This window comes from Salmo salar, chromosome ssa22 (assembly GCF_905237065.1).
Source record: "Salmo salar chromosome ssa22, Ssal_v3.1, whole genome shotgun sequence".
Taxonomy (NCBI): domain Eukaryota; kingdom Metazoa; phylum Chordata; class Actinopteri; order Salmoniformes; family Salmonidae; genus Salmo; species Salmo salar.
The window spans coordinates 11,923,245-11,948,942 of NC_059463.1; the positions used below are offsets into that span (position 1 = coordinate 11,923,245).

A 25,698-nucleotide genomic window follows, 5' to 3' on the forward strand; every position below is an offset into this window, starting at 1 on the left:
TGGGCTTTTTAGGTGAGCCCTGATCATGCCCTGTGATAAGCAGCGCCCACTTTGTCAAAGGCAGGGGTGCAAAATATTTTGCTTGTCCATTCCAAGCTCACCTCTCCAGGGTGCTGTTGGGGAGACGCATCGCTGTGGTGCTGCACCAATGTTCTGTCAAAAAAAACATAAATCATGCAGCAGGAACAGGATATGGTAGAAGGAGCCTACAGGCTGGAGATAAAATGGATGACAATGAGACAAACACTTTTTACATCATGCAGGTTTCTTTGATCAAATAGCCTAACCTAAATGGCACCTAAACAAATAAAAAATGTGCTGTCATGTTAACAAACAACATATCCTAAAAACAGGACAGGTCAAAGTAAATGGACAATATGGAATAGACAACCAGGCTACTCACAACTGCTGTCCAGGAGTTTCACCCCATTGTCATGATCAGTAGTTTTAAGTGTGTATCCATACATTTTTGACAAGCTGATCATAGTGATAAAATAAATACTTCTGCATTTCCCACTGTGTAAACCCATTGCAAATAGTCTCAAGATAACGCTTGATAAAGTTGGGTAGCTGATATTCAGAGCTTAAATAGCCAAATTGATTAGTCACAGGAATCAGGACTAATAAAGCCAATGCAACGGCCTGTTTTACAAATGGTGGGAATACCACATGCATGTGTATTCATAAAATTCCATTGCTGTCCAACATGGTAGGCTACACCCCAGTAAGCACGAGCCAATGTCTTTTGGACATATTTTTAGGGTGCTTTACAAACGGTAGGCTTACGACATAAACGGGCATTCATAAAATACAATTTCAGCACTGTAGCTACACCTCCGTAAGTACGGGCTGGCGCCTTTTGGAAGTCTTTTTTTTGGTGCAGTCCGGAACGGCCTTGATTTCCACAGACATAGATATTTGTCCGTTCCGGACAAAATCTGAACATATCATAGACCCGATTTCAACGTCGGAAAATGCATATTTTCAACGTCTGGAAAAAACAAAACATTTGTTGTATGCAGAACACATCGGAGTAGGATTCTATTGCATTGGCATGCATGACTCAGACCGTACTCTACACAGACCAGTGCGGCATAACCAATCAGAGCTGCAGTAGGCCTATATGCAAATAGACCATTGCCATATATGGATCTGTGCCATTCACTTTGAACTGGACTGTGTTTACAGCATGAGTGGTCATGAGTAGATGCCCTGATTGTTTTTTTCAAAGGTCTCATGGAATGTAGGCCTACATTAAACACTACAAATTGGCTGCTACTGTAGGCTGAATGATAGAACAGCTATTTCCATGTTAAAATGTTTTGGGATGCATTTTCTCCATTGTTTTTGATGGTATGTCACTCTGGTAGACCTACATTGTTATCAAATAGCCTCAGTAGCCTACTTGACCACTGTCTGAAATTGTAACTTAAAACGGATGAAGCCTCAGTGTTTACAGAATTTTCACAATGTTCAAGTTTGCGCTTAGCATGCTTGAAATTTGCTAAGTGCCAAAAAATATAAGAGGGAACATTGTTCTCAACCCACCCTGTCCTAAAACCTCTACACTAACCCCCTGAAAGGTGAGGCCTTGTTCTGGGTTTCCAACAGACTCCAATGACTGGAATCAACAAGAACAAATTTGATAAGAATTCTGATTTTAAAAAAAAAAATTTGTATCTCTGCTATTTTTGCTCAAGGAGAGTCAGTGCGGCCTACTTCCCATGTTCTTCGGGTCCTGATGGGACCCGGGTGCTATAACTGCCTCTCTAACTGCCTGCAGGAAATGGAAAACGAAATTGCTTTCTTACAGGCTCTCATACCTACTCTCCTTTTTGGTGTAATGCATTGCTTGGTTCTTGTTTTTCTCACAGCATACACAAAATGAGCTCACCTTAAAGACAGACGCCTTTAACAGGCATGCCGTAGTATTAGCCGGTGAGGTTCATAAGATATTCAACCCTATCTGACCTCTCTTAGCACTGCTCATGCACACTCATTACGGGAGCCTTGTAAGTCATTAAGCTGCCTAAATGAGCACAAGCCATGCCCAGGGCTAGTAGCTATTACTGAGCTGCACGCAATGTCCAAGCGAAGTTAAATAGTGCGGGGCTTGGATCATGTGTAATTCTATGACGAGTGAGGGCATTACGTGAACTAGCTGGCATCACCAAGGTTGGCACTTCCTACCGTGTAGAGCTTAAGTGTTTTACTGCATGGTGGCTGTACAGTCATCTACATGGTGGCTACATACAGTATGGAGCGTTATACTGCAACTACAAGTCCAACCTAGTCTATCCCAGAGACCAGTGTGGATGCTATACAGTCTTTTACATGGTGGTTACATGCGGAGTACTGTATGGAAGTTGCCTAAATCCAGACTGATATCCCAGAGTAATATAAACAATCAGTATGCGTGGAAAGTCGTCTAATGTGATCTACTGCCGACATTACAAATGAGCGCTGAGGAGAGGAGCGAGGCTGTAGGGAAATCTCCCAGAACTCTTAGAGACAAACAACTCATTCATTTAACGCCTTCATCCTTCATCACTTAACGCCAACAGGAGAGACATAATTGTTGGCCGTCGGTGCTGTCGTCGTTCATTGTGAATTCGCCAGCTGCTGTCATGTTTGTGCTATTGGGAATAGTCTCTGTATTCCTCGAACTAGTCTTCATGACTTAGAGATTATATGCCTCTGGAGAACAAGAAGCACTCGTCCTTATTACTAAAGACACCGAGATGACACACACAATCAGAAAGCTCTGAGCAGAGAGACAACTTGCTAACACAAGCCAACAGACTCCTTTCACCTGTCACCCGAGGGAGAGGAAGAGCAGTAACCATCCCGCTGATCCTACAGCAGTGTCATAGCCAACAGTCAGCCCTGTGCCCATTCCTCCAGATGATAGTCCCTCCCCAACAGCACCAATTGAATCTACAACCACACTCCACCAACACTCACTCAGACATCTGGGCACTTCCACTGAAGGCTATTCCACTGAAAATGATGGAAATCTCAACTACATAGTAAAGTAGTAACGACACATTGTGTAATGGTGTGCTTATTTTTAGTCCGTGGCTCTTTAAAGCACCGAGGGCTAAATTTAGCTGTTTGAAATTGGTGATTCGTGCCGGGTGCCTCTCCAATTAAAGCGAGTCGCTGAGGCGTCTGAAAACTCACTGGGATGCCGACTCAAATCATCGACCACCGCAGACCTCTTAGCAGTGGGTCAGGGTCCTGGGGATCTGTTAGTGTGTAGGTGGGTGTGTTTGTGTGTGTGCATCCAGGTGGGAAGGCAGGATTGTGCCTATGCATGTGTATAAGTGTGTGTGTGGCGTGTGCGACGAGTGGTAGTGTTGTTACGATATCAGAATTTTGACATCGATACCAGGTTACGTATCAGGATACTCGATACCAAAAAGAAGGTGTATTGGCCAAAGCCACAGAATGGCACTTGATCTACTGATCAACTGCTCTGTTCAATCGTTGGGCATCTTTTGAATTCAATATCCTTCCATTGTAAAAAATGTTAATGTAAAACATGTATGCATTAATGAATCAATTCAGTTATACAATCAAGTTGTTTTCACCAATCTCACTACATAACAAAATAATGGTAAACATTTATTTAAATGGTAAAGCTCTATTGATAAACGGGGCAAATCAAGATGTAGACCTAGACCTATTCACAATACAGTTGAATGCATATTCAATAGGAGTGTGTGCATGCATTGAGTTATTGAGCTTGTTTTAGCCGATTTCATGGGTCTACAGATAGCAAACAATCTGTTTCCCTTCCATTTGAGACTTATTTTATTGTACTGATCAACAACATTTGCATAAAGGTAGCAATCTCTTATTTTATAAAAGTGCTCTGTAGGACCAAGTAATTATGTCATTCATAAGGCACATTCACACATTCAGTTCATTCAGTGAGGGAGAGACGTGAGGGAGAGACGATTAAGTGATTAAGTGACAATCAGCTTTTAAATCAGCATATTTTGCATGATGTTTTGCATATTATCACAAACAAGGTACTAGGGTAGTGCATTGATGTTAGCTTCAGCTGTAAGCTAGCCAGGAAAGTTAGCCTACAAAGCTTAAAGCTACCAGTATCTTCTTGAAATTGTAAAGTGTTCTAGCCTGTAATGGACATTGTTTTGCGAACAGTAATGAACATTTCAACATTTCTACATGCAATGTTGCATTTAATACATTATTCAAGTGTGCTACATTCTGTGCAGCGTGAGTGTGGAGCTAACATGATGCAGCCCAGACTCCCAGTGTAGTGGTACCTCAGAACAGGCTAGATTGCGCTCGCGTTATAAAAGGGACATCGGCTGCGCTGATACACAGACTCGATCCTCTCAATCAGTACACGACATGAGACACATTTGACAGAAGTACCGAAAATTACTTGACAAAAGCAACAAAAATTTGAGTTCAAAACTATTGGGTTATGTCCTAGTATTGAAAAAGTAGGCTTACTGAAGTTTCGGTAAACGGTGCAGAGTGGCGATCCGTCATTCAGGGCAGCCCACCACTACCCTGGAGACGGCATTGTTTTGCATGTCATTTTAGCATTCAATCATGTCACAAATAACATATCAGTCAGCAAACAATGTTAAGTTTTAAAAATCGCCTGAGCTAATAAAGCATTTGTGGTCACTTCCCTGTTTGTATTGTTATTTTGGTCAGTTTTCTTTGAGTAACGCAGCTCCCTAATGCAGCTGTTTCAGCCTCACTCAGTGCTTTGTTGCGGGGGGCTAGCCAGGGAAGGCATCAAATCAAATCAAATGTTATTGGGCACATACACATGGTTAGCAGATGCTTATGCTTCTAGATCCGACAGAACAGCAGTATCTAACAGGTAATATCTAACAATTCCACAACAAAACCTAATACACACAATCTAGTAAAGGAAATGTGATGAGAATATATACGTATAAAATATATGGATGAGCAGCGACAGAGCGGCTAAGATCTAATAGATCGTAAAGAATAGATAGTGAAGGATACAGTATACAGTATATACATATGAGATGAGTAATGCGAGATATGTAAACATTCTTAAAGTGGCCTTATTAAAGTGACTAATGTTCCATTTATTAAAGTGGCCAATGATATAAAGTCTGTAGGTAGGCAGCCACCTCTCTGTGCTAGTGGTGGCTGTTTAACAATCTGATGGCCTTGAGATAGAAGCTGTTTTCAATCTCTCTGTCCCAGCTCTGATGCACCTGTACTGACCTCGCGTTCTGGATGGAAGCAGGGTGAACAGGTAGTGGCTCGGGTGGTTATTGTCCTTGATTACCTTTTTGCCTTCCTGTGATATCATGTGTTGTAGGTATCCTGGAGGGCAGGTAGCTCTGGAGAGCCCAGCGGTTGTTGGTGGTGCAGTTGCCATACCAGGCGGTGATACAGCCCGACAGGATGCTCTCAATTGTGCACCTGTAAAAGTTAGTGAGGGTTTTCGGTGACATGCCACATTTTTTCAGCCTCCTTTCAGTCTGCAAACTTGATTATTCAGTTGGAGGCGTGCATGGCCACGCAGTCGTGGGTGAACAGGGAGTACAGGAGAGGGCTGAGAACGCACCCTTGTGGGGCTCCAGTGTTGAGGATCAGCGGAGTGGAGATGTTGTTTCCTACCTTCACCACCTGGGGGTGGCCCGCCGGGAAGTCCAGGACCCAGTTGCACAGGGCGGGCTCAAAGCACTTCATGATGACAGAAGTGAGTGCTACGGGGCGATAGTCATTTAGTTCAGTTACCTTAGCTTTCTTGGGAACAGGAACAATGTTAGCCATCTTGAAGCATGTGGGGACAGCAGACTGGGATAGGGATTGATTGAATATATCCGTAAACACATCAGCCAGCTGGTCTGCGCATGCTCTGAGGATGCGGCTAGGGATGCTGTCTGGGCCGGCACCCTTGCGAGGGTTAACACGTTTAAGTATTTTAATCACGTCGGCCACGCAGAAGGAGAGCCCACAGTCTTTGGTAGCGAGCCGTGTCGGTGGCAATGTACTGTCCTCAAAGTGCGCAAAGAAGTTTAATTTGTCTGGGAGCAAGACGTCGATGTCCGCGACGGGGCTGGTTTTCTTTTTGTAATCCGTGATTGTCTGTAGACCCTGCCACATACGTCTCGTGTTTGAGGCATTGAATTGCGACTCCACTTTGTGTCTATACTGACACTTTCCTTGTTTGATTGCCTTACAGAGGGAATAACTACACTGTTTGTATTCGGTCATGTTTCCAGTCGCCTTGCCATGATTAAATGCGGTGGTATGTGCTTTCAGTTTTGCGTGAATGCTACCATCAATCCACGGTTTCTGGTTAGGGAAGGTTTTAATAGTCACAGTGGGTACAACATCTCCTATACATTATAAACATTATAAACTCGCTCACCGAGTCAGCGTATACGTCAATGTTATTGTCTGAGGCTACCCGGAACATAATCCAGTCCAGGTGGTCGAAGCAATCTTGAAGCGTGGAATCCGATTGGTCAGACCAGTGTTGGATAGACCTAAGCACGGGTGCTTCCTGTTTTAGTTTCTGCCTATAGGAGGGGAGCAACAAGATGGAGTCATGGTCAGATTTGCCAAAAGGAGGGTTTGGGAGGGCCTTGTATGCATTGCGAAAGTTAGAGTAGCAGTGGTCGAGTGTGTTATTCGCTCGAGTACTGCAATCGATATGCTGATAGAATTTCGGTAGGCTTGTTCTCAGAATAGCTTTGTTAAAATCCCCAGCTACAATGAATGCAGCGTCAGGATATATGGTTTCCAGTTTGCATAAAGTTGAGTGATGTTCCATGATGGCCTTCTTGGTATCCACTTGCGGGGGGATATACACGGCTGTGACGATAACCGAGGAATGTTCTCTTGGGAGATAATACGGTCGGCATTTGATTGTGAGGAATTCTAGGTCAGGTGAACAAAAGGACTTGAGTTCTTGTATGTTGTTACAATCACACCATGATTCGTTAATCATGAAACATACATCCCCGCCCTTCTTACCAGAGAGATGTTTGTTCCTGTCGGAACCATGCACTGAAAATCCCGTTGGCTGTATGGACTCTGACAGCATGTTCCCAGCTAGCTAGCCATGTCTCCATGAAACAGAGTATGTTACAATCCCGGATATCTCTTTGGAAAGCAACTCTTGCCCTAATTTCGTCGACTTTGCCAACTAAGGACTGGACATTAGCGAGTAATACACTCAGAAGCGGTGGGTGGTGTGCGCGCATTCGAAGCCTCACTAGAAGACCGCTCCGGCACCCTGTCCTCCAACGGCGTAGTTTTGGGTCGGCCTCTGGAATCAAATCAAATGCCCTGGGAGGTGCAGACAAAGGATCCGCTTTGGGAAAGTCGTATTCCTGGTCGTAATGCTGGTTGTGCTGGTAAGTTGACGTCTCTGATATCCAATAGTTCTTCCCGGCTGTATGTAATAACACTTAAAACCTGTTAGGGCTAGGGGGCAGTATTGACACGGCCGGATAAAAAACGTACCCGATTTAATCTGGTTCCTACTCCTGCCCAGTAACTAGAATATGCATATAATTATTGGCTTTGGATAGAAAACACCCTAAAGTTTCTAAAACTGTTTGAATGGTGCCTGTGAGTATAACAGAACTCATATGGCAGGCCAAAACCTGAGAAGATTCCATGCAGGGAGTGGCCTGTCTGACAAGTTGTTGTTCATCTTTTTATTGAAGACTGAGGATCTTTGCTATAACGTGACACTTCCTACGGCTCCCATAGGCTCTCAGAGCCCGGGAAAAAGCGGAATGATATCGAGGCAGCCTCTGGCTGAAACACATTATCGCGTTTGGCAAGTGGACAAACAGAGTACAATGGGCTTCGGCGCGTGCCCGAGTCGACCCCATGCTTTATTTTCTTTCGTCTGTTTACCTAAACGCAGATTCCCGGTCGGAATATTATCGCTTTTTTACGAGAAAAATGGCATAAAAATTGATTTTAAACAGCGGTTGACATGCTTCGAAGTACGGTAATGGAATATTTAGAATTTTTTTGTCACGAAATGCGCCATGCTCGTCACCCTTATTTACCCTTTTGGATAGTGTCTTGAACGCACGAACAAAATGCCGCTATTTGGATATAACAATGGATTATTTGGGACCAAACCAACATTTGTTATTGAAGTAGAAGTCCTGGGAGTGCATTCTGACGAAGAACATCAAAGGTAATAACATTTTTCTTATAGTAAATCTGACTTTGGTGAGTGCTAAACTTGCTGGGTGTCTAAATAGCTAGCCCTGTGATGCCGGGCTATCTACTGAGAATATTGCAAAATGTGCTTTCACCGAAAAGCTATTTTAAAATCGGACATATCGAGTGCTGTATCTATAATTCTTAAAATAATTGTTATGTTTTTTGTGAACGTTTGTCGTGAGTAATTTAGTAAATTCACCGGCAGTGTTCGGTGGGAATGCTAGTCATATGCTAGTCACATGCTAATGTAAAAAGCTGGTTTTTGATATAAATATGAACTTGATTGAACAAAACATGCATGTATTGTATAACATAATGTCCTAGGGTTGTCATCTGATGAAGATCATCAAAGGTTAGTGCTGCATTTAGCTGTGGTTTGGGTTTATGTGACATTATATGCTAGCTTGAAAAATGGGTGTCTGATTATTTCTGGCTGGGTACTCTGCTGACATAATCTAATGTTTTGCTTTCGTTGTAAAGCCTTTTTGAAATCGGACAGTGTGGTTAGATTAACGAGAGTCTTGTCTTTAAAATGGTGTAAAATAGTCATATGTTTGAAAAATTTAAGTTTTTGCATTTTTGAGGTATTTGAATAACGCGCCACGGGATTACACTGGCTGTTGAGTTTAGAGGTTAAGGTTTTCTGGGCTAACAATGTAAGAAATAAGACATAAAAAATCAAAATACTGCACAGTTTCCTTAGGACTTGAAGCAAAGCTGCCATCTCAATCGGCGCCATCTTTCCCTTGTTGATCTTCTCTAGTTGTGTGCAATTGGCTGTGCCTGATTACCACGTGCTCAAAGGTTTGGATGGGTGAGTGAATTCATTTGGACAGTGCATGACGGCAGCATGTACTGGTATGGTCAGGCAGCTTCAGTCCCCTTGGGTGCTGCCATAGAGATAAAGTACATTAGTAGTGCCCACCCAAGAAGGCTCAATGTCGTTGGTCACGGATAAATTGATGTCATATCTCCGGTAGCTGATTGGACTGATGTGTTAACTTCAAAGTTGTTTATCATCTTCTCGCTTGTTAGCTGAAAAGCCATAATAAATTATGTCGACTGTCTCCTAGCAAAATCTTTCAGAACTTTGCGTTATGAAGCAAACGTAGATTTAAAACATCAGCTACTGAACATGAAAATAAGGCCTTAAAGAAATTAGAGACAAAACACGATTGGTTTGGATGGAAGCTGTGGCTAAAAGCTGTTTAATATACCTAGATACGGTGTGTCTTGTTAATGTTTGATGTTAGACTGTAATAACCCATGGAACTGTAACTATACAATTGTTGAAGCAAGGGAGTAGCTTTATAAACGTGGCTACATTATTCTTAACCGCAGCATCTTGTTAACAGGCAGGCAAACACAACTGCACTGTTTGGGCTGCATTCCAATACTCAGACAATGATTAGCAATACGGCAGACCGATGCTGAAATTGATTCTAAAGAAATATAAACTTTACTGTATAAAAGTGTGCTTGACTTGGTCTTCTGTGCAATTAGATCTAAAGATATGGGAAGTAACCTATAAACTGATCATAACCCAAATGTTATAAGGTTTGTGTGTGTGACTCAAATTCCTTTCTGGGATTTGGTTATTATGATGGTGCATTCGATGTGTAGTCTGTAGTGTAGTAGTTTCGATGCATATTCGCTTTTTTGGTTGAGTTCGCCCCACCAATATTTTCATGTTAAAGTCGCCACTGGCATGCGCACACACAAAATGTGTGCATGCCTGTCTGTGTGTGTGTGTGTGCATTTGTCTTTGTAAATTATTTCTCTATGTGTCACACGATGACAGATGACATAGAGCTGGCCCGTCCACCCCGCCCTGGCCCGTCTGTGCCGTCTTGATTTCCATGGTCAGGCTAGGGGAAACAGAGGCTTACGCAGAGTGACTGATTAAATCTGTCAAGTGCATTTTTGCCATTCGTGCACACTGTCTGGTCAGAGCGCCTGTATTCCCTCACAATCAGTATGATGGCAGAGTCACAGAGCATCTCCGTCATATCTGCACAATACCCCCCCCCCCCCCCCACTACTTACTGTATCCTCCTCACTAGGGTTTAAAATTTCCAGAGAATCTACCAATTTTCCTTCCTGAGAAAATTGCAATTACCAGGCTTCCCAGTATTCCCGTTCAAACTGGAATTTCTATTTAAAAGCATATACAGTGTATTCAGAAATTATTCAGACCCCTAAACTTTTTATACATTTTGTTACGTTACAGACTTATTCTAAAATTGATTAAATAATTTTTTCCTCATCAATCTACACACAATACCCCCATAATGACAAAGCAAAAAAAGGTTTTTGGAAATATTTACAAATGTATTAAAAATATACTGCTCAAAAAAATAAAGGGAACACTTAAACAACACAATGTAACTCCAAGTCAATCACACTTCTGTGAAATCAAACTGTCCACTTAGGAAGCAACACTGATTGACAATACATTTCACATGCTGTTGTGCAAATGGAATAGACAACAGGTGGAAATTATAGGCAATTAGCAAGACACCCCCAATAAAGGAGTGGTTCTGCAGGTGGGGACCACAGACCACTTCTCAGTTCCTATGCTTCCTGGCTGATGTTTTGGTCACTTTTGAATGCTGGCGGTGCTTTCACTCTAGTGGTAGCATGAGACGGAGTCTACAACCCACACAAGTGGCTCAGGTAGTGCAGCTCATCCAGGATGGCATATCAATGCGAGCTGTGGCAAGAAGGTTTGCTGTGTCTGTCAGCGTAGTGTCCAGAGCATGGAGGCGCTACCAGGAGACAGGCCAGTACATCAGGAGACGTGGAGGAGGCCGTAGGAGGGCAGAAACCCAGCAGCAGGACCGCTACCTCCGCCTTTGTGCAAGGAGGAGCACTGCCAGAGCCCTGCAAAATGACCTCCAGCAGGCCACAAATGTGCATGTGTCTGTTCAAACGGTCAGAAACAGACTCCATGAGGGTGGTATGAGGGCCCAACGTCCACAGGTGGTGGTTGTGCTTACAGCCCAACACCGTGCAGGACGTTTGGCATTTGCCAGAGAACACCAAGATTGGCAAATTCACCACTGGCGCCCTGTGCTCTTCACAGATGAAAGCAGGTTCACACTGAGCACATGTGACAGACGTGACAGTCTGGAGACGCCGTGGAGAACGTTCTGCTGCCTGCAACATCCTCCAGCATGACCGGTTTGGCAGTGGGTCAGTCATGGTGTGGGGTGGCATTTTTTGGGGGGGCCGCACAGCCCTCCATGTGCTCGCCAGAGGTAGCCTGACTGCCATTAGGTACCGAGATGAGATCCTCAGACCCCTTGTGAGACCATATGCTGGTGCGGTTGGCCCTGGGTTCCTCCTAATGCAAGACAATGCTAGACCTCATGTGGCTGGAGTGTGTCAGCAGTTCCTGCAAGAGGAAGGCATTGATGCTATGGACTGGCCCACCCGTTCCCCAGACCTGAATCCAATTGAGCACATCTGGGACATCATGTCTCGCTCCATCCACCAACGCCACGTTGCACCACAGACTGTCCAGGAGTTGGCGGATGCTTTAGTCCAGGTCTGGGAGGAGATCCCTCAGGAGACCATCCGCCACCTCATCAGGAGCATGCCCAGGCGTTGTAGGGAGGTCATACAGGCACGTGGAGGCCACACACACTACTGAGCCTCATTTTGACTTGTTTTAAGGACATTACATCAAAGTTGGATCAGCCTGTAGTGTGGTTTTCCACTTTAATTTTGAGTGTGATTCCAAATCCAGACCTCCATGGGTTGATAAATTGGATTTCCATTGATTATTTTTGTGTGATTTTGTTGTCAGCACATTCAACTATGTAAAGAAAAAAGTATTTAATAAGATTATTTCTTTCATTCAAATCTAGGATGTGTTGTTAAAGTGTTCCCTTTATTTTTTTGAGCAGTATAGTAATGTAAAGTACAGATACCCCAAAAAATGACTTAAGGAGTAATTTAAAGTATTTTTACTTAAGTACTTTACACCACTGCTTATATATAGCCTTGTTACTGTTTTTATTGTGTTACTATTTCCTTTTTTTATTTAGCACATATTTGCCTTACTTTATAACTCTGTACCGTTGGGAATGGCCTTGTAAGAAAGTATTCCACTGTAAAGTCTACACCTGTTCTATTCGGCGCACGTGAACAATACAATTTCATTCGATTTTTGCCCAGTGGCTTGATACCTGTCTGACTTGTTGTCATGGAGCTTAGTTAGGTCTTACTCATCCATGTCTGTCTGGTGGAAAGAAAGGTTTAAGCCCTGCAACCATGACAAGAAATACCCAGGAAAAGTGATATGTGTATAAAACAAAACAGCCTAGAGGCATCCATTCATTGACAGACTATAACTCGTTATAGTGGAGATGTACAGAGACGTGTATAACTGGATCAAATCAACCTCGGTCCCTTCTTCTATTCCAACAGGCCCTTCTGTGAAAAATCACCGGACCGGCTTTCACAGTGGCTGTTTTGCTGCTACTCCCTCTCACTGATCGGAATGCGACGCGACCGTAACACTGTGTAGCTCTAGGCACTTCTCATTGTGCTTTGACGAATCCCCAACCAGCAGTCCCTGATCGACATCCTTATAATGCTGCCTCCTCGGCATACAGGCTTTGATTGACAGCCTGGTGGATGTTCAGAAACATCCACCAGCCCTGGTTCACAGGGACACAGAGGCCCAACTGAACGTCCAGCCGCTGCTTTGACACAGAGAGGAGGGGAGAGGAGATGCGATCAAAGAAGCCCGGGAAGAGAGAGGCAGGCCCAGATCACTCTAACAGGAATCACTTCTGCCTGGCGTTTTATACCCACGACAGGTTACATGGAGAACTCTGTTTTCTTTCATGCTAGCTGTTAAAAGGCTGTCAAACCACCGCCTCTCATACAGCTAGCTGTGTGCCTTGCCGCTCAGATGACACACACACTTGTCGCAGACACACACACACTTGCGAAACACACACACACACACGTGCAGGAGAGTACCATCACCCATTTGCACACACGCATATCTGAGTCTCTGCCACTAAGATATCCCTCTCTCTCTTGTTTCTCCTCTATTCCACAGGATGTTGGTTGTTGAGGCCCCCTTTCATGTAACAGAATAATGCGTACAGAGTTCAGACCAGGGTTTAGTTCATTACTGTACTGTATCATTTTGGAGGAGCTCCTGGCACTGCCGGGCCAGCTCGTTAAAACTCACGGCTAATACGGGAAGAGTGACTCATCGTGTTGCTTGACAACACAACTTAACATCTTACTTTGGACATCCCGGATTTATGCCGAACGCTGACAACAACATGAGAGAGTGAGAAGAAGAGGGAAGAGAGGAGCCAGATGGACAGACCACAACACAGTTGTTTCAGAGCATCCCACTGGGCACACACTGGGTTGAATCAACCTTGTTGCCACGTCATTTCAACGAAATGACATTAAACCAATGTGGAAGAGACGTCGAGTTGACATCTGAGCCCGGTGGGACGAGGCATTAGATGGGATACAATTTCACATGACTGTATATGAGAGAGCCTAAAGTGTATTATGAGTTTGTTTCCATTCCCAGTAGTTTGGAACTAAACATTTAGAGTCACTTTGCATTTGTTCTTCAGTGGAATAAACATACTCTTTCCACAGTCTACTAAAGTATGGCCACCCTTGGGTGCACAAATTAAACGTACAAGCTATTTCTAGCTCCCATTCTGATTACTGCGCTGGATTTAAACTTTCATGGAAGTCAATAACCATGAAGGAGGGAGTAGAAATTCTCTGGCATGAAAAGCAGCACCATACATGTTATTCCATCATTTCATCCAAACTGCTCTCGCACGTCAACGAACATCTGCGTAGCCTGGCGCTAAAATACAAGCGGTTCTATTTGTTTTGACGCTTGACGAGCTGCAAGTCCCGCTTCTCCCATCTCCTCATTGGTTTTTAGGAGCATATACCCACGTGGGTGATTTAAAGATGACCTGAGGTCCACACTCCAGTCAAAGTTGGTTGCCAACCGCCATATAAAGTCCACAGAAGAAGAAGACTGAAGGAGGAGAGATTACTAGAAACTAACTAGGTTTCTATTTTTATAATGTGGATTCATTGTGGGAGTAGAGAACACATGATTTGGTGTGACACAAAATGGGTCAAAATTCTACAAAGACACAAGAAATAAAGGACCTTGTGCATTTCAGGTAAAATAACAACCCAATGTTTATATGCCAGTACAGTTTAGCCAGCAACAGCAAGCTAGCTAGCTAAATGCCCATGAATGTTTCATGTACTGTATTTGAACGTGTCCCCAAATGAATATAGTTGGTTCAGAGTTTGTTTTTATATTTCAACCTACGTTTCCTTTTTTTGCAGGTAACAGTTGAATAAGATGAGAAAGAAAAAGAAACCCTCGCACTGCTCTTGATAGTATCACGGCTCTTTAATAAGATTTGCATATCGACCTCAAGGCCTTTGTCAGAGCTGATGAAGGCCTTGAGGCCGATACGTAAATCTTATTACAGAGCAGTGATACTATCAAGAGCAGTGTGAGGGTTTCTTCTTTTTTCCAACCTGCGTATCCTGATCGCGTCTGGTGTGGATGGACAAAATCAACATGGCGCACAGGGACACACACACACGTCGTCAGCATATAAGGAGTCTGGTTCCACTTCACACTATATACAGTTGAAGTCGTAAGTTTACATACACTTAAGTTGGAGTCATTAAAACTCGTTTTTCAACCACTCCACAGATTTCTTGTTAACAAACTATAGTTTTGGCAAGTCGGTTAGGACATCTACTTTGTACATGACACAAGTCATTTTTCCAACAATTGTTTACAGACAGATTATTTCACTTATAATTCTCTGCATCACAATTCCAGTGGGTCAGAAGTTTACATACACTAAGTTGACTGTGCCCTTAAACAGCTTGAAAATTCCAGAAAATTATGTCATGGCTTTAGAAGCTTCTGATAGACTAATTGACATCGTTTGAGTCAATTGGAGATGTACCTGTGGTTGTATTTCACGGCCTACCTTCAAACTCAGTGCCTCTTTGCTTGACATCATGGGAAAATCAAAATAAATCAGCCAAGACCTCATTAAAAAAATAACATAACCTGAAAAGAAGCAAAGAAGAAGCCACTGCTCCAAAACCGCCATAAAAAAAGCCAGACTACGGTTTGCAACTGCACATGGGGACAAAGATCATATTTTTTGGAGAAATGTCCTCTGGTCTGATGAAACAAAAATATAACTGTTTGGCCATAATGACCATCATTATGTTTGGAGGAAAAAGGGGGAGGCTTGCAAGCCGAAGAACACCATCCCAACCGTGAAGCACGGGGGTGGCAGCATCATGTTGTGGGGGTGCTTTGCTGCAGGAGGGCCTGGTGCACTTCACAAAATAGATGGCATCACGAGGAAGGAGAATTATGTGGACATATTGAAGCAACATCTCAAGACATCAGTCATGAAGTTAAATCTTGGTCGCATATGGGTCTTCCAAATGGACAATGACCCCAAGTATACTTCCAAAGTTTTGGCAAAATGGCTTAAGGACAACAAAGTCAAGGTATTGGAGTGGCCATCACAAAGCCCTGACATCAATCCTATAGAATATTTGTTGGCAGAACTGAAAAAGTGTGTGCGAGCAAGGAGGCCTACAAACCTGACTCAGTTACACCAGCTCTGTCAGGAGGAATGGGACAAAATTCACCCAACTTATTGTGGGAAGCTTGAGGAAGGCTACCCGAAACGTTTGACTCAAGTTAAACAATTTAAAGGCAATGCTACCAAATACTAATTGAGTGTATGTAAACTTCTGACCCACTGGGAATGTGATGAAAGAAATAAAAGCTGAAATAGATCATTCTCTCTACTATTATGCTGACATTTCACATTCTTAAAATAAAGTGGTGATCCTAACTGACCTGAGACAGGGAATTTTTACTAGGATTAAATGTCAGGAATTGTGAAAGCCTGAGTTTAAATGTATTTGGCTAATGTGTATGTAAACTTCCGACTTCAACTGTATGAATCCCTAGCGGAGTTGATTCAGAATTTATTCAGCTAATGTCATTAATTTTCTATTTAGCGCAAGAATTTATCATTTGGTGAAATGAAACAGATGAACTGTTTTCCATGTAGTTTTATGAGCCTTGTGTTCTTAAATGACCAGAAAATGACTCCCTTCTATCCTTCCTCTGTTCTCTCCATCCTCTGTTCTCTCCTTCGCCTGTTCTCTCCTTCCTCTGTTCTCTCCTTCCTCTGTTCTCTCCTTCCTCTGTTCTCTCCTTCCTCTGTTCTCTCCTTCCTCTGTTCTCTCCTTCCTCTGTTCTCTCCGTCCTCTGTTCTCTCCGTCCTCTGTTCTCTCCTTCCTCTGTTCTCTCCTTCCTCTGTTCTCTCCTTCCTCTGTTCTGTCCTTCCTGTGTTCTCTCCTTCCTGTGTTCTCTCCTTCCTCTGTTCTCTCCTTCCTCTGTTCTCTCCTTCCTCTGTTCTCTCCTTCTGTTTCCTTTTGCACCTCAAATGTTTTCCCTTTCTCTCTCGCTCTGTCTCTCCAACCATCTCTCTCTTTCTCCATCTCTTTCTCACTCCATCTCGCTCTTTCCCTCCATTTCTTTCTCTCTGCCTCGCTCTCTCTCCTCTCTCTCGCCCTCCATCTCTCTCTGCCTTGTTGCTCATTTTTAAATCTATGAATTTCTGAACATCATTTCGCTGGTTTTTCCTGAGCCTCGGGTGGACATTCTCATTCCATCCCTTCTCTTTTTTCACCTCGTTTGCTCTGCTCCCTCCTGAGTGAGCAGTGGAGATGGGATGTGAGGTGACAGTGTGGTCCAGGAGGTTAGGCCAACAGGGGGATGGGAACGAAGGGCACGATGGGCACACAAGCATGGGGAGGGGAGAGGCGTGGGCACTGCACTACACTGAGCTCACAGGGCACCCCTGCCAAAATGGGCCGGAAGGTCAGTGCCAGTCCAATTTCATTCCCACGCACGGCATGACTACGGGGCACATTGTGATACAGTACCTTTCCCCTTTAAGGGTCCGTGCTACAGAATTAGCCATGCTGCCTGTCCCTTTAAGAGGCTGTGCTGTGATGCTCGGCGTTACTGTGCCTTCTCCTATAAGACACCGTGTTGTTAAAATCTATCCTCAACTGTCCATTCAAGAGGCTTGGCTGGTGAAAACAGCAGCACTTTTGCCTTGAGGGCACCTTTGAGGGCAGCACAGACAGAAGGAGAGAGGAGTAGTCTACAGCCTTCCTCCACCACACCGCCCTTCACTCTCTCTCTCCCTCTCTCTCTCTCTCTCTCTCTCTCTCGCTCTCTCTCTTTCTCTCTCACACTCTCTCTCAATTCAATTCAATTTCAATTAAATTTAAGGACTTTATTGGCATGGGAAACACATGTTAACATTGCCAAAGCAAGTGAAGTAGATAATAAACAAAAGTGAAATAAACAATAAAAATGAATAGTAGACATTACACTCTCTGGTTTTCTCTCATCCCCCCCTCGGAGCAGTATGGCTCTGTGGCTCCACTCTTCCTGTAGGCTTCAGAGCTCCCCTATGTGTGTGTGTTTACCCTCAATGTGTGAACATGCAGCGTGCAAATCTTCGTGAACTCTAACCTAATTCGATTCAGAGGACATTCGCCGAACACATTAGAGAAAACACACCAACTAAGCTCTACTATAATGAATACAAAACTCTGACTATCAAACGTAGATCTGGTTAGGTATAACGGTGCTTTCACAGTGTCCTGCACATTTGAGCCAAACAACTTATGAACTGCTTTGTTAGACAGCCTAATAAAGCAGAATATTCCATTTTTACAAATCACATTCTTCGGGATTTGTTCAAACGGTGAATCTATCATGCTCCCCTAACATTATGATAGGCTTTTGAAATATCCAAACTGATTTGGAATATTTTCTCTCTGCTCTCTCTTGGAGGGTGGGCGGGGGGGGGTGGTTGAGACTCGGCATCGGGTGCAAGACACAAACCAATCAGAGGGCATGTCTAAACATAATGATGGAAATGATTGTCTCCCCTCAACGGTCACCTCTAAAACACTCCCCTCCTCTCTGGATCTTTCCCTTCAGTCACTAAAATAGCACAACTATCTTCAAGGACATTCCGTTCCCTTCGTAAAACCCTCCAACCCTTTAAGAAGATATGAAACTAACCCCTCCAGCATGTTCCTATATGGAAATAACTATTCCCCCCCTCCCGAAATGTTTCCTCTCTGTCAGGTGCAGTAGCGTCATCTTACCTCCAGGGCTCTCCTTTTGCTAGTGAGCAGCTTGGCGATGTCTCGTGCCACCCTCTCCACCAGGTCCTTGGGATTGTTCCTCTTGATGTCAAACTGGCTCTTCTTCTCATTGTAAATCTACAAAGGGAACACAGGAGTCAAAGGTCAGTTCAAAATGTCTGTCGGTTGATGAACTGGGTCATAGGAGCCAATGTTTATTTTGAAAGTGGCACGAAAACACTGTACAGCTATGCTGTCCATTTTCAACGTAGTTCATACTTGGCAGGTCATTTACTGTAGCTAATAGGACAGAACTGTCCTTTATCGAACAGCGCAACCCAACCAGCTGAGGTTTGTGGGGTAATATCAAGCCAGCCACTAAATACAAACACAAGCTAAATATCCAAGATCCATTAGTGGAAAGTGATGACAAATATAATAGGGAGAGACAAAGACGGAGGCTTATGACCAGGATACAGACAGCCAACCAGAAGCCAGAATCATGACAAATGTTGGGCCACACAGAGAGGCTGTGTACAACCTCATGGGCTCTGGCCAAAAGCAGTGCTACCCTATAGGCTATGGGGATATAGGATTCCATTTCAGAACCAGACAGAAAAAAATGCACTTGGGAAGATTATCCTCCTCTCCCTGAATCTTTTGTTTCACGTGACTCAGCACTCCTCAGCAGCAGTCCTGGGTCGGGGCTCTGGCAGGCAGACAGACAAACAGGCTCTGTGGTCCACAGCAGGCCACCTCTCTTGGGTTTAACACTGATCCTGATTGCCCTATAAGACACTGTTCGCTGTTCGTCAACACGGCACACACTCACACCGCAAAACCACCCTCACTATGCGTTGGTGGGTTTGTAGTAGGGACTATTTTGTGAACATGTTTCATGTACCTGTTATGTGATTAGGCTACGTACAGTACATGTATGTGTATTAAGGAGCAGCCCCATTGCCTCCTTCAAGTCAATGTGTGGGAATGTGCTTTACGGATTGATACATTTACATACACTCTCTTGATTGGTGCATTAATCAAAGTGAAATACAACCACATAAGTCTGATTTACTTCCTCTGTTACTTCCTGAAAAGAGGTGGACGGGTAATATAGATCTATCGCTGACATGAGCTATTTTTCTGGTGAGATTTACGTGTTTTGCGTGCAGTGATTAGAAGAGGAAAATGTCAGCCTCCATCACCCATGATCTATCTTTGTCTGGCTAAAAGGTGGGTGGGCAGAGAGCCAGCCAGTAGCGGTCTCCTCTCCCTCCCCTGGCCCTCATGGAGATGAGCCAAGAACAGGCACCGACCATGCCAACTAAACACTTTAGCTAGATTACCTATAGTGTTTTGTTGTGTCTGTCCCCGATAGTTTACTGTTAGGTTACAAAGGCAGCCATTTTATGGTCAAGGAGATTTTGTATTGAACCTTGATTTAACCAGAAAGTCCCATTGAGGTCAGAAGAGCTCTTTCCCAAGGAAGATCTGAACATACTGCTCATTCAAGGGTTTTTCTTTATTTGTACCATTTTCTACATTGTAGAATAATAGTGAGGATATCAAAACTATGAAATAACACGTGGAATCATGTAGTAACCAAAAAAGTTTTAAACAAATCTAAATATATTTTACATTTCAGATTCTTCAAAGTAGCCACCCTTTGTCTTGATGACAGCTTTGCAGACTCTTGGCATTCTCTCAACCAGCTTCATGAGGTAGTCACCTGGAATGCATTTCAATTAACAGGTGTGCCTTGTTAAAAGTTAATTTATGGAATTTCTTTCCTTATTAATGCGTTGGAGCCAATCAGTTGTGTTGTAGGGGGGGTATACAGACGACAGCCCTATTTGGTAAAAGACCAAGTCCATATTATGGCAAGAACAGCTAAAATAAGCAAAGAGAAATGACAGTCCATCATTACTTTAAGACATGAAGGTCAGTCAATACGAAAAATGTAAAGAACTTTGAAAGTTTCTTAAAGTGAAGTCGCAAAAACCATCAAGGCTATGATGAAACTGGCTCTCATGAGGATCGCAACAGGAAAGGAAGAATCAGAGTTACCTCTGCTGCAGAGGATAAGTTCATTAGAATTAACTACACCTCAGATTGCAGCCCAAATAAATGCTTCACAGAGGTCAAGTAACAGACACATCTCAACATCAACGGTTCAGAGGAGACTGCGTGAATCAGGCATTCATGGTCAAATTGCTGCAAAGAAACCACCACTAAAGGACACCAATAAGAATAAGAGACTTGCTTGGGCCAAGAAACACGAGCAATGGACATTATACCGGTGGAAATCTGTCCTTTGGTCTGATGAGTCCAAATTTGAGATTTTTGGTTCCAACCACTGTGTCTTTGTGAGATGCAGAGTAGGTGAACGGATGATCTCTGCATTTGTGGTTCCCATCGTGAAGCATGGAAGAAGAGGTGTGATGGTGTGGGGGTGCTTTCCTGGTGACACTGTCTGTGATTTATTTAGAATTCAAGGCAAACATAACCAGCATGGCTACCACAGGATTCTGCAGCGATATGGCATTCTATCTGGTTTGCGATTAGTGGAACTATCATTTGTTTTTTTAAAAGGACAATGAACCAACACACCTCCAGGCTGTGTTAGGGCTATTTGACCAAGAAGGAGAGGGATGGAGTGCTGCATCTGATGACCTGGCCTCTACAAATCACCCGATCTCAACCCAATTGAGATGGTTTGGGATGAGTTGGACAGCAGAGTGAAGGAAAAGCTGCCAACAAGTGCTCAGTATATGTGGGAACTCCTTCAAGACTGTTGGAAAAGCATTCCTCATTAAGCTGGTTGAGAGAATGCCGAGAATGTGCAAAATTGTCGTCAAGGCGAAGGGTGGCCACTTTGAAGAATCTAAAATTTGCAATATATTTTGATTTGTTTAACACTTTTTTTAGTTACTACATGATTCCATATGTGTTATTTGATAGTGTTGATGTCTTCACTATTATTCTACAATGTAGAACATAGTAAAAGTAAAGAAAAACCCTTGAATAAGTAGGTGTGTCCGAACATTTGACTGGTACTTCATATACAAACAGAAGTTTTCTCTCCTTTATGTTGTCTGTGGTGGCTGGGGTTTTAAAACAGACAGGTGTTTCTATTCCCCAGTTTTGTCTGTTCCCGTGCTTCAATTACCCACCCAGGAGAAGTCATTAGCCTGCACTGTATAACTCACCAATACACTGACACATACATACGCACGCACGCACGCTCGCACACAAGCATGCACACATAAACTCCACAAGTAATTAGCCCCAGTGCAAGATGAGGCAACCTTCACAGCCACAGACCAATAATCAGGTGAGCACACACCATTTGAGAGGAGGGCTTTTCTCAAGGTGGTAGAAGCCATTAGCGGAATCTTATTAAAGCATAAAGCAAGAGCGAAGTTTGCTCCGCTCCATTGACAGACTGCAAACCCCTGGCTCTTTTTAAGTGATGCATTTTCCAAGTCGATTTTAAAAACCATGTCAAATTTGTTTTTAAATCAATATGCATTCCCTTAATGTGCGGCGGTGCTCTGTGGGTCTGCTCTTCCTCACTGAGATTCATGGGAATCGTACATCCGCTATTACAGACACAGTCTTAACACTCAGATAGTTTGGAGACGCGCTTCAGAACGTTAAACAACAAAAAAAGGGAATAAGGTCGACCTGCATCAATAGCCTTCCAGCTTTTGTATTTTATTACCTTCTTTTTATGAGATATGCATATTCATTATAACTACACTCTTAGAAGAAAAAAGATTGTGCTATCTAGAACCTAAAAGTGTTTGGTTTTCGCCAGACATAATGGGACCCATCTGTCATGCCCTGATCTGTTTCACCTGTCTGTGTGCTTGTCTCCAACTCCCACCAGGTGTCGCCCATCTTCCCCATTATCCCCTGTGTACTTATACCTGTGTTCTCTGTTTGTCTGTTGCCAGTTCGTCTTGTTTGTTCGAGTCAACCAGCGTTTAGTGGCTCAGCGCCTGCTTTTTCTAGTCTCTCTTTTCTTGCCCTCCCGGTTTTTGATCTTTGCCCGTCCTTGACCCTGAGCCTGCCAACCTGTACCTCTGCCCCCCCTCTGGATTACCGATCTCTGTCTGACCCGACCCTGAGCCTGCCAGCCGTCCGGTACCGTTGCCCGACCTCTGGTTTTCTGACCCCTACCTGTCTTTTGCCTTCCCCTGTTGGAACATTAAGCTATTGTTAATTCAACGTGGTCTGCATCTGGGTCTTCCTTCATACCTGATACCATCTTGCCCAAAAAGCACCTGGAAGCACCTGGACGATCATCAAGACTTTTGAAAGAATGTTTTATGGACAGATGAGCCAAAAGTATCACTTTTTGGACAACATGGGTCCCATTATGCCCGGTGAAAATCAAACACTGCATTCCACACTAAGTACCAACGGTCAAGCATGGTGGTGGTATTGGGGATGCTTTGCTGCCTAAGGACCTGGACAACTTAATAGAAGGAAGCATGATTCTGCTCTGTATCAGAAAATTCCACAGGAGAATGTCAGGCCATCCGTCTGTGAGCTGAAGTTGAAGCGCAGCTGGGTCATGCAGCAAGACAGTGATCCAAAACACACAATCAAGCCTACATGAAAACGTCTAAAAAAAGTAACACATATGACATTTTCTATTGAGACAATTGAGATGTTGTGACAGGACTTGAAACGAGCAGTTCAAGTTCGACAGCCCACAAATGTCGCTGAGTTAAAGCGTGGAAGAGTGGGCCAAAATTCCTCCACAGCAATGTGAGAGACTGATCAACAACTACAGGAAGTGTTTGGTTGGAGTCATTGCAGCTGAAGGTGACACAACCAGTTATTGAGTGTAAGGGGGCAATTACTTTTTCACACAGGGGCATTAGGTGTTGCATAGCTTTGTTTATGAAATAAATGAAATAAGTATGTAATTGTTGTAGTATTTGTTCACTCAGGTTGCCTTTATCTAATAGGTTTTGGTTGAAGATCTGATAACATACAGTAGCAAAAATAGAGACAATTAGAAAGGGGGCAAATACTTTTTCACCGCACTGTAGAACAATTTCTACACAGGGTTCTACATGGAACCTGAAAGGATTCTATCTGGAACCAAAAAGTCCTATGGGTTCTATCTGTAACCAAAAAGTCCTTCTTCGGCTATCCTATGGGGACAGCCGAAGAACCCTAGACTGCAGCTAGCACCCTTTTCTGGAAGCCACATACACACAGCATTTTGCACCATGTCGTATGTCTCACTAGTCTACTATATCTCTTGCTGGATCGATGGCACAAACCTGTCTGTTTGTGTGCTTGTAGGGTACTCCCACCGCAACTCAGCTCCACGGAGACAAACAAGGTAGGATTGTGTTGTATTGTGCTCACAGCTCTGACAGATGCTAGCGTCATAGAGAGCTAGATCCAGGTACTGTATCTCTAGAGAGAGAGAGAGAGAGACAAACTGCACCCTATTCCCTATGTATACAATGTAGTGCACCCTAAGGGCCCTGGTCAAAAGTAGTACACTATGTAGGGAATCTGCTGCCATTTAGGGAAACCCCAATGGTCATGACAGCCTCCACTAGTGGGATAGGAGGCTTTTACAAAAATGTGATGTGGGTATTGTGTCGTCAACCATACAGAGTTCTAAACCAGTGGCTGCTGGGAACGTTCATTATAGGTAACAGAAGTAAGTGATTGACAGCTCGTGGTAATACTCTGGGCATGACGGGCAGTAAAATCGTCAGTAACTAGGAGTCTAAGATGATTGACCACCACTGAGGAGCTTTGAGAACAAAAGCCTCAGTGAGATGATATCTGAGAGCTTTTTAGAGACTGACTTAAACTAGGAGACACTAGGTTGTAGAAGAACCCCACAACCAGTCTGACTATGACTAGAAAGCTGACTTTGGTGGATTATACAGTATTTGGAGAGAAATATATTTGGACCAGGGAAACACCAGGTACAGTTAAGTACAAATAGGACACTTTCCGTTAAGCTAGATATATGCATACAGCACCCCTGATGCAGTTTCCATCTGAGATCATACTGACACACTCTCAGCAGCATTCATTACTTTCAATGTAGCCACCCCTAGACATGACTGGTGATTTATTTTTGCGATTTATTCAGAAAAGGAAAATTGAATACTGTTGAAATAGGATGTATGTCATAGCAGTGGCAGAAACTCAAAAAATGAAATGTGTGAATTGGACTGACTTCACGGGAAAAAGACACGGGTATCAGTGATGTGACTGAGTCATGCCTATGATGCCCAGACAGTTTCCTGGGTACGACTGTCATTCACACAGCAGAGGAGGAAACTGGCAGTTGTGGTGGCTCTGCAGTGTGGATAGGGCCAATGGAGCCGGCTGCTCGCAACACTAACACAGGATCCGAGAGAACGGGCATGCCAATCCATGCCAATATGCTCTCCCTGGCAGTCATGAGAGTGACACACACACACACACAAACACACACACACACACACACACATAGACATGTGTGGTGCACTCACACACTGATCATTAGCTATGATAACTAGTTCCTGTGTGCCAAGCTCAGAGTGTGTGAGTGTAAACACACAGATGGGGAAAGAGTGGGGTGGCGACATTCCAGAGAATCTGTTAAAACATCCTTATCCAATCAGAGAGCCACAGTTTTCTGCTTGTCCAATCACAACTCCCCGTCTCTCCCCGTCTGCGACTCTACTCCAGTTCCCTGAATAAGTGTTGCCAAAGCGGCAAAACAATTTCAAACACCTCCGCATTCACTATCTCAGAAATAACTCAAAAAATGGAAAAATATAAAAATAAAGAAAAAAAGACAATTACGTTCGCCTCCCGCTTTGTTGAAAAGAGAGTTGTTTGTTGGGGCTTTCTGCTGGTTTGTCTGGCAGCAGGACTTCTTATCCCTCGGTGAAGTCAGCCACAGTAGAAGGCGTCTGGCTGGTGCCGGCTGAGGGTGACAGAGACAGATGCCACATCATTAAGGAATATTAGAGGGCTCTGCCGAGCAGACCGAGCCAGCATCCACAGGCCCCGGGAACAGTTCAATAAGAGAGAACACAGGCAGGGGGAACCAACGGTACGGCACGGCTCGGCACGGCTCGGCACGGCTCGGGCATGGCTCGGCAGACCCCCAGAGGAGCTCGATAAAACCCAGCACACCGGGACCGCCAGGACCGACGTCATAGCTCAATAAGACTCGAGAGC

At 43.8% G+C, this 25,698-nt stretch overlaps 1 protein-coding gene across 4 annotated transcripts in view; it reads right to left on the reverse strand.

Moving 5' to 3' along the window:
* LOC106582605 (voltage-dependent calcium channel subunit alpha-2/delta-2) overlaps positions 1–25,698 on the reverse strand; it is a 367,039-nt gene that overhangs the window by 293,756 nt on the left and 47,585 nt on the right. For all 4 annotated transcript variants that reach the window (XM_045705262.1, XM_045705259.1, XM_045705261.1 and 1 more), the window contains exon 3: positions 18,499–18,615. In XM_045705262.1, the coding sequence (XP_045561218.1) occupies positions 18,499–18,615 (117 nt within the window). The remainder of the gene's footprint in view (positions 1–18,498; positions 18,616–25,698) is intronic.